Source organism: Anomaloglossus baeobatrachus, chromosome 4, assembly GCF_048569485.1.
Source record: "Anomaloglossus baeobatrachus isolate aAnoBae1 chromosome 4, aAnoBae1.hap1, whole genome shotgun sequence".
NCBI lineage: Eukaryota > Metazoa > Chordata > Amphibia > Anura > Aromobatidae > Anomaloglossus > Anomaloglossus baeobatrachus.
In genome coordinates this window covers 33,308,146-33,317,826 of record NC_134356.1, presented here as the reverse complement: position 1 = coordinate 33,317,826, position 9,681 = coordinate 33,308,146, and the positions used below count along the sequence as shown (strand labels likewise).

General features: G+C 47.2%; 1 protein-coding gene across 2 annotated transcripts in view; it reads left to right on the top strand.

Moving 5' to 3' along the window:
• The first annotated feature begins 404 nt into the window (after positions 1 to 404).
• PARVG (parvin gamma) overlaps positions 405 to 9,681 on the top strand; it is an 88,229-nt gene continuing 78,952 nt past the window's right edge. For both annotated transcript variants that reach the window (XM_075342148.1, XM_075342149.1), the window contains exons 1-3: positions 405 to 490; positions 5,397 to 5,462; positions 5,817 to 5,881. In XM_075342148.1, the coding sequence (XP_075198263.1) occupies positions 5,402 to 5,462; positions 5,817 to 5,881 (126 nt within the window). In that variant the 5' untranslated portion in view covers positions 405 to 490; positions 5,397 to 5,401. The remainder of the gene's footprint in view (positions 491 to 5,396; positions 5,463 to 5,816; positions 5,882 to 9,681) is intronic.

The following is a 9,681-nucleotide window of genomic DNA, read 5'->3' as shown; positions in this document are numbered from 1 at the left end:
TCCCCACGTTTCTGATATTAATGATCTGTCTTGAGAATATCGTCTGCAATACAGTATAGAATTTCCTAAATCCAGAAGCAGAAGACTGAGCCAAGACCGCGCCATTTTCTAGCATGGTGACATTTTCTATTCTGCTTGCTCCTTCTCTATGACTGTTTGATAATTTGGAATATTTGATAATCTGACTCCTGTTACATCCTATTGATGTCAGATTAAAGGAGTTTTCACTTTTTATAACTTCTGATATTGGTCACAGTCAGATTTGTGCCGCTGACTTCTCGTTTACAGCAGAATGGGGAACTTTGTAATCTTCCCTCGAACACCACAATTTTTTTTCGCTGTCACTTGCCGCACAGGAAGAGGAAGTGACGGCGCGCAGCTTTAATTCGGTCACTTTTTCATCTCCTAGACGTTACAGCTATATACGGTTTGGTCCCCGGTGTGGACGCAGCAGCTGCTAAAAACTTCGACCTCAGATTGGACAGGCAAGGTAATAATAATAATAATAATAATAATAATAATAATAATAATAAGAGGGGTTTATCCAAGAATAGACGGACAATAGCTGCAGTCACTTAAAGGGGCTGCTCACTGCTCTAAAGAGAAGTCATTTCTTACAAACAGGACCCTGATTTCTTAGCCAAAGTGAAAAGTGCCTGTAAAGAGTGTTTCTCACAGTGGAGGACCTGACTTGTTAGTGGATTATACACACAATCCATTGATTTCAATTGGAGCGGTGTAATACCTTTTCTGACCTGTGGAGGCACTCTACACCTGGCTCTGTGGGGGCACTCTGCACCAGGCTCTGTGGGGGCACTCTGCACCAGGCTCTGTGGGGCCACTCTGCACCAGGCTCTGTGGGGGCACTCTGCACCAGGCTCTATGGGGGCACTCTGCACCAGGCTCTGTGGGGGCACTCTGCACCAGGCTCTGTGGGGGCACTCTGCACCAGGCTCTGTGGGGGCACTCTGCACCAGGCTCTGTGGGGGCACTCTGCACCAGGCTCTGTGGGGGCACTCTGCACCAGGCTCTGTGGGGGCACTCTGCACCAGGCTCTGTGGGGCACTCTTCTATGGGGGCACTCTGCACCAGGCTCTATGGGGGCACTCTGCACCAGGCTCTGTGGGGGCACTCTGCACCAGGCTCTGTGGGGGCACTCTGCACCAGGCTCTGTGGGGGCACTCTGCACCAGGCTCTGTGGGGGCACTCTGCACCAGGCTCTGTGGGGGCACTCTGCACCAGGCTCTGTGGGGCACTCTGCACCAGGCTCTGTGGGGGCACTCTGCACCAGGCTCTGTGGTGGCACTCTGCACCAGGCTCTGTGGGGGCACTGTGCACCAGGCTCTGTGGGGGCACTCTGCACCAGGCGCTGTGGGGGCACTCTGCACCAGGCTCTGTGGGGGCACTCTGCACCAGGCTCTGTGGGGGCACTCTGCACCAGGCTCTGTGGTGGCACTCTGCACCAGGCTCTGTGGGGGCACTCTGCACCAGGCTCTGTGGGGGTACTCTGCACCAGGCTCTGTGGAGGCACTCTGCACCAGGCTCTGTGGGGGCACTCTGCACCAGGCTCTGTTGGGGCACTCTGCACCAGGCTCTGTTGGGGCACTCTGCACCAGGCTCTGTTAGGGCACTCTGCACCAGGCTCTGTGGGGCCACTCTGCACCAGGTGCTGTGGGGGTACTCTGCACCAGGCTCTGTGGGGGCACTCTGCACCAGGCGCTGTGGAGGCACTCTGCACCAGGCTCTGTGGGGGCACTCTGCACCAGGCTCTGTGGGGGCACTCTGCACCAGGCGCTGTGGAGGCACTCTGCACCAGGCTCTGTGGGGGCACTCTGCACCAGGCGCTGTGGGGGCACTCTGCACCAGGCTCTGTGGAGGCACTCTGCACCAGGCTCTGTGGGGGCACTCTGCACCAGGCTCTGTGGGGGCACTCTGCACCAGGCTCTGTGGGGCCACTCTGCACCAGGCTCTGTGGGGGCACTCTGCACCAGGCTCTGTGGGGGCACTCTGCACCAGGCTCTGTGGGGCCACTCTGCACCAGGCTCTGTGGGGGCACTCTGCACCAGGCTCTGTGGGGGCACTCTGCACCAGGCTCTGTGGGGGCACTCTGCACCAGGCTCTGTGGGGGCACTCTGCACCAGGCTCTGTGGGGGCTGTTTTGTTGTCAGAACTTTCTCACTTTTGACTCCCCAGCAAAGTCTATGAGAAGTCAGATCTGCTGTGCGCACGTTGCAGTTTGTCAGCAGTTTTGTTTTTTACAGAATTTTGTGACAAAAAAGAAGCAGCATGTTCATTCTTTGAGTTTTTGTCAACTTTTGTCACCCATTGAAATCAATGAGGGGATGAAAAACGCAAGGAAAACCGCATGGTTACAAATTGTTTGCTTTTTGCATACAGTGCCTACAAGTAGTCTTCAACCCCCTGCAGATTTAGCAGGTTTGATAAGATGCAAATAAGTTAGAGCCTGCAAACTTCAAACAAGAGCAGGATTTATTAACAGATGCACAAATCTTACAAACCAACAAGTTATGTTGCTCAGTTAAATTTTAATACATTTTCAACATAAAAGTGTGGGTCAATTATTATTCAACCCCTAGGTTTAATATTTTGTGGAATAACCCTTGTTTGCAATTACAGCTAATAATCGTCTTTTATAAGACCTGATCAGGCCGGCACAGGTCTCTGGAGTTATCTTGGCCCACTCCTCCATGCAGATCTTCTCCAAGTTATCTAGGTTCTTTGGGTGTCTCATGTGGACTTTAATCTTGAGCTCCTTCCACAAGTTTTCAATTGGGTTAAGGTCAGGAGACTGACTAGGCCCCTGCAACACCTTGATTTTTTCCCTCTTGAACCAGGCCTTGGTTTTCTTGGCTGTGTGCTTTGGGTCGTTGTCTTGTTGGAAGATGAAATGATGACCCATCTTAAGATCCTTGATGGAGGAGCGGAGGTTCTTGGCCAAAATCTCCAGGTAGGCCGTGCTATCCATCTTCCCATGGATGCGGACCAGATGACCAGGCCCCTTGGCTGAGAAACAGCCCCACAGCATGATGCTGCCACCACCATGCTTGACTGTAGGGATGGTATTCTTGGGGTCGTTTGCAGTGCCATCCAGTCTCCAAACGTCACGTGTGTGGTTGGCACCAAAGATCTCGATCTTGGTCTCATCAGACCAAAGAACCTTGAACCAGTCTGTCTCAGAGTCCTCCAAGTGATCATGAGCAAACTGTAGACGAGCCTTGACATGACGCTTTGAAAGTAAAGGTACCTTACGGGCTCGTCTGGAACAGAGACCATTGCGATGGAGTACGTTACTTATGGTATTGACTGAAACCAATGTCCCCACTGCCATGAGATCTTCCCGGAGCTCCTTCCTTGTTGTCCTTGGGTTAGCCTTGACTCTTCGGACAAGCCTGGCCTCGGCACGGGTGGAAACTTTCAAAGGCTGTCCAGGCCGTGGAAGGCTAACAGTAGTTCCATAAGCCTTCGACTTCCGGATGATGCTCCCAACAGTGGAGACAGGTAGGCCCAACTCCTTGGAAAGGGTTTTGTACCCCTTGCCAGCCTTGTGACCCTCCACGATCTTGTCTCTGATGGCCTTGGAATGCTCCTTTGTCTTTCCCATGTTGACCAAGTATGAGTGCTGTTCACAAGTTTGGGGAGGGTCTTAATTAGTCAGAAAAGGCTGGAAAAAGAGATAATTAATCCAAACATGTGAAGCTCATTGTTCTTGTGCCTGAAATACTTCTTAATACTTTAGGGGAACCAAACAGAATTCTGGTGGATTGAGGGGTTGAATAATAAATGACCCTCTGAATAAACTTTTCACAATTTAAAAAAAAAAAAAAAAAAGAAATAACATTCTTTTTTGCTGCATTTCACACTTCCAGGCTGATCTACAGTCCAAATGTCACAATGCCAAGCTAATTCCGAATGTGTAAACCTGCTAAATCTGCAGGGGGTTGAATACTACTTGTAGGCACTGTATGTTTTACCCTCGGTTTTGTCACCAACTGAGTTCCAGAATGACAAAATCAATGCTGCAATGATTTTGGGGTGTTGGTGTCAGTGTCTCTCTCTTTCCACTTCATACTCACCGATCACTGGCACGGCTGTCACACTGCTCCCATGGCCTCTCATTCTTCTTTCCGACCTATCTATTCACAGCACCCGCTCATTAGGCTCACACATATTAACTACTTCCCCCTTCTGTGATTGGTTGCAGTCAGATTCGCCCCCACGCTGAGTGACAGCTGTCTAACTGCAACCAAGCACGGCCACTGGTGGGCGGGTCTATATCGTGCATTACAATAAATAAATAATTAAAAAAAAAACGACGTGCGGTCCCGCCAATTTTGATACCCAGCCAAGAAAATGCCTCACAGCTGACGGCTGGTATTCTCAGGCTAGGGAGACCCACGTTATTGGGAGCCCCCAGCCTAAAAATATCACCGACCAGCCACCTGGAGTTGCTGCATCCATTAGATGCGACAGTCTCGGGACTGTACTTGGCTCTTCCTGATTACCCTGGTACTGAGGCAATGGGGGTAATAAGGAGTTAATGGCAGCCCATAGCTGCCACTAAGTCCTAGATTAGTCATGGCAGGCGTCTATGAGACACCACCCATCACTAATCTGTAAGTGAAAGTAAATAAACACAAACACTGAAAAAATCCTTTATTTGAAATAAAAGACAAAAAAGCCCCCTCTTTCACCACTTTATTGTGTGGCTGAGTCATTATTCAAATAACTATTTTTTCCTGTGCGTGTGTTTTTTTTAACTCTACACGTACCAGGTGAGTAATGAGGGTGTCTGGGCTTGATGCTAGCTGTCAATTCACAGCTGACATTAACCCCAAAAGTATTACCTCGATTGCCACCACACCAGAGCAATCGAGAAGAGCAGGACAGGGCATCAGAATTGGTGCATCTAATGAATGTGCCCTTCTGGGGTGGCTGCGGGCTTCTAATTTTAGGTTGGGAAAGGCCAAATAACCATGGGCCTTCCCAACCTGATAATACCAGTCCCCAGCTGTCTGCTTCACCTGCACTGGTTATTCAAAATAGGGGGGACCTCATGCCATTTTTGATTCCCTATCAACAATTGTTTGGCAGGCAATTGTCCTGCTCTTACCCCCATTTTGCTACCCTCTGCAGGCTTCTAATCCTTACAACATCCATTTTGCAGCCATTTTACAACACCAAAGTTCAGGTCCCTATTGACTTATATGGGGTCCATGCTCAAGTCTGGGTCCCGAACCAAACTTTTAACTAATGTCTTGCTGAACTGGGCAACCCAAACATCCATGAGTCCTCTCATCCCTATATATGACCCTTTTTGAATGTGGTTTGCAAAGCATTGTAGTAAAGAAGATAGTAATCGATATATTCTCCCATAGACTAAATGGACCCAGAAAATCAGTCTGAAGGCTCCCAGGAAACTATTTTTGATGAAGCACCTATAGGTAATATTTAATGGGCACCTGCTACTATTTTATGAATCGCTGTCAGTTTTAATTTATAAAATATATATATATATATGCTCAACTTATCCACTTTTTATATATATTTGAGAGTCTCACTGAGCTGCTTTTTGGAAAATTAGGTATAAAAAGTCCAAACAGAGTGTCTATTTGTGACCAAGTCTAATGGGTGAAGGTTGGATACATTAAAGAGGGTTTGGTCATTACAGCTGGCGAATCCATAAATGCATAAATCCATAAATCTGTTTTTAGTAAAATGGGTATATATCTTCCGTGGTAGATGTCTTTATATCCGCCGTATATATGTATAGTCCTTAAGATTTTATTTTGGTGCAGGTGAAGCGCGAAAAATTTTGCAGCCCACCTCGGAGAATGACGTAAAGCTTCAGGAGCTGAAGACGGTAGGCTGTGTATTTTTGTATGTGTGTTGTAAATTCCACAGTTTGCTCAAATCTTACGAGACATACAGTAACTAGAGACTGGTCCCAGGAGACTGGAATAAGGTTGGATCGGTCTAAAACTAGAGACCAATTATAAGGTTGGCTTAGTCTATAACTAGAGACCAGTTCCAGAAGACTGGAATAAGGTTGGCTCAGTCTATAAGTAGAGACCGGTTCCTGGAGACTGGAATAAGGATGGCTCAGTCTAAAACTAGAAACTGGTTCAAGGAGACTGGAATAAGGTTGGCTCAGTCTATAACTATTATTATTATTATTATTATTTATTATTATAGCGCCATCAATTCCATGGCGCTTTACATGTGAAAGGGGTATACATAATAGGGATGAGTACAATAATCATAAACAATACAAGACACAGACAGGTACAGGAGGATGGAGGACCCTGCCCGCGAGGAGGAGAGAGGACCCTGCCCACGAGGAGGAGAGAGGTCCCTGCCCGCGAGGGCTCACAGTCTACAAGGGATAGGTGAGGATACAGTAGGTTTGGGTAGAGCTAAATGTGCGGCGCAAACCAGAGACCAGTTCCAGGAGCTCAGTCTATAACTAGAGACTGGTTCCTGGAGACTGGAATAAGATTGGCTCAGTCTATAACTAGAGACTGGTTCCTGGAGACTGGAATAAGATTGGGTCAGTCTAAAACTGGCCATAATCATGAATGTCGACCAACAGCAATATCTCCCGACTATCTGAAAAAATAAGAATTGGCAGTTGGAATTTCAACTGCCTGACATTGGATGGTTTCAGCCAACTTTTAGGTCATGTTTTTTGGACCAATAGGTATTACATAGTTACATAGTTACTTAGGTTGAAAAAAGACCTAGGTCCATCTAGTTCAACCTTCCTCCACCAGTTCTACATTTAGTCACTAAGTCATTTATAACCAACAATGTTGTGTACTGAGGAAATCATCCAGCCCTTTTTTTAAAAGCTGTTATAGTATCTGCCATTACTACCTCTTGTGGTCGGCATTCCACAGTCTGACCGCTCTAACTGTAAAGAACCCTTTCCTATTTAGGTTTCGGAATCGCTTTTCTTCCACTCGCAGTGAATGCCCCCTGGTCCTTAGTACTGTCTTTGGAAGGAATAAGTCATGTGCCAGTCCTTTATATTGACCACACATGTATTTATACATATAAATGAGATCTCCTCTGAGACGTCTTTTTTCTAAGCTAAACATATCTAACTTTTTCAACCTGTCATCATACGGGCGGCCTCCATTCCTCTCATCATACGGGCGGCCTCCATTCCTTGTAATAATCTAGTTGCCCGCCTTTGAACTGACTCTAACTTCTGAATGTCCTTTTTAAAATGTGGAGCCCAAAACTGGATCCCGTATTCCAGATGTGGCCTTACAACTGATTTATAGAGGGGTAACAATACGTTGGGATCACGGGATCTAATCTCTCTTTTTATACACCCTAAAATCTTGTTTGCTTTAGCAGCTGCTGCTTGACATTGAGTGCTGCTGCTCAGCCTATTTGTAATGAGAATACCCAAGTCCTTCTCCTGTTCTGTAGTCCCGAGTTTACTTCCATTTAATGTATATGCAGCTATAGGATTACTCCGTCCTAGGTGCATTACTTTACATTTATCAACATTAAATCTCATTTGCCAAGTATCTGCCCATTCTGACATCTTATCCAGATCTTTTTGTAATATTGTACTATCCAGGTCAGTTTTTAATATCCTACATAGTTTGGTGTCATCGGCAAAGACTGACACTTTACTATCAATCCCATCCACAAGGTCATTAATAAAGAGAGTAAAAAGAATCGGTCCAAGCACAGATCCCTGCGGCCCCCACTGCTGACTATGGCCCATTTAGAGAATTTAAATTTAGATTTATTCTTTGTTCTTCACCCTTAAAGTGGAATCCCTAAAAAAACATGTTCTTCTCTATCTAAGGGCTCCGCCACACATCCGTGAAAACCACGTCCGTGTAAAACGGGCCGTTTTTCGGGTCCGTTTTCCGTTTTTTAGGTCCGTTTTTATGGTATGTGTGGCCTGCGTGTGTATCCCGTATGCTAGCCGTATGTGCGTGTGGAATGTCCGTGTGTGCGTGAGTGAAATAACTGACGTGTATGTGTTGTCCGTGTGAAATGTACGTGTGTGATGCAAAATGTCGTTACTACATGTCGGAAGACAGAGTAGCGGGATGAGAATGAACTCGGGTGAACTTCACCCGACTTCATTGTCATGCCGCGGCTCTGTCTGTGCCGTGTACTGATTAGCGGTCACCTGTGAAGGATTCACCGGTGACCACTAATCCCCCGAGTGACTGAAGTGTCCCCCCCTCTCTCATACTCACCGTTCCCCGATCACCGGCGCTGCACGGCGTTCACACTGTTCCGGCGGCTTTTTCTAATTTGAAAAAGCCGGCCGCCCATTAATCAATCTCGTATTCCCTGCTTTACCCGCCCACCGGCGCCTATGATTGGGTGCAGTGTGACACCTGTCACTCAGCGTGGTGGGCGTGTCTCACTGCAACCAATCACAGCCGCCGGTGGGCGGGTAAAGCAGGGAATACGAGATTGATTAATGGGCGGCCGGCTTTTTCAAAAGAGGAAAAGCCGCTGGAGTTTTTATAACAGCCGTGCAGCGCTGCGCCGGAGATCGGGGAATGGTAAGTATGAGAGAGGGGGGAACTGACCGACAGACAGCTAGAGGGACAGACAGACATAGAGACCGACCGACGGACTGAGGGAGAGAACGAAACATAAAAAGAAAAAAGACTGACATCACATGAAAAAAGCACAAAACATACAGGGAACAAACAGAGATGCGTCCGTGTCACTCGGACGTGCGCACAGACCCATTGACTTTCATTGGGTCCGTGCTGCGTGTTGCGTGAATAAAACGGACATGCTGCCGTGAGACACGGACCAAAAAACGCATCACGGAGACGGACTCACGGACATAACCAAAAACGCAATTGTAACCGCAGAGATATAGTAACATTAGTGCACGTTTGGCCGTGTCTCCAGTATACACGGAAACGGACCAAACACGCACGTGTTTCACGGATGTGTGTTTCAAGCCTAAAGAATAGGCTACAACTTGATGGTCGCTGAAGCTCCAAAGATCCTCAGATTGGGACTCGGGCTCGGCAACTCCCATCTGTAATGGACCATAGGTGTGCTTGCTCTGACGTTGCTCCATTCATTGTCTATGGGACAGTTGGAGAATTCGGAGCCTTTCACTTGTTTTTTTCTGGACTCATGAATAGGATGAAGGTCGAGTATACGCACAGCTGCACTATTCGAGACAGGGATGCTGAGCCATAATCTCAGAAATCTCAGAAACTCTGAAACCTGAATGATAATAAAGTTATTCCCTATTCTTTGGATAGGAGACAGCTTATTTTTTTGGGGAAGCCCTTTAATCTCTGCAAAGAGGTTCAGACTTTACTAGTTGGTTACTCAGAGATGAATTGCTCCAGAATAGATAGTTGTGCAATTGATAGCTGATACAGCTAAAGAAATAATCAGGACAAATCCAGGTTGGCACCAGGCAGGGGTGCGCCTATAGAGCCCATAATATATTTGTGACACAATCTAAGAGAGGTATGATTGTGGCTACCGCATGGAGACACCATATGGCGGTGCAGCACGTGACTGCAGGTCTGTCACATAAATCCATAGGCAGCCCATATATTCCTTCAGGGTGTATGATAAGGATGTGATTCTCCACAATGCCTTTTGGATTACAACTTTTGCGCTATCGCAGCCCATCCGATATCT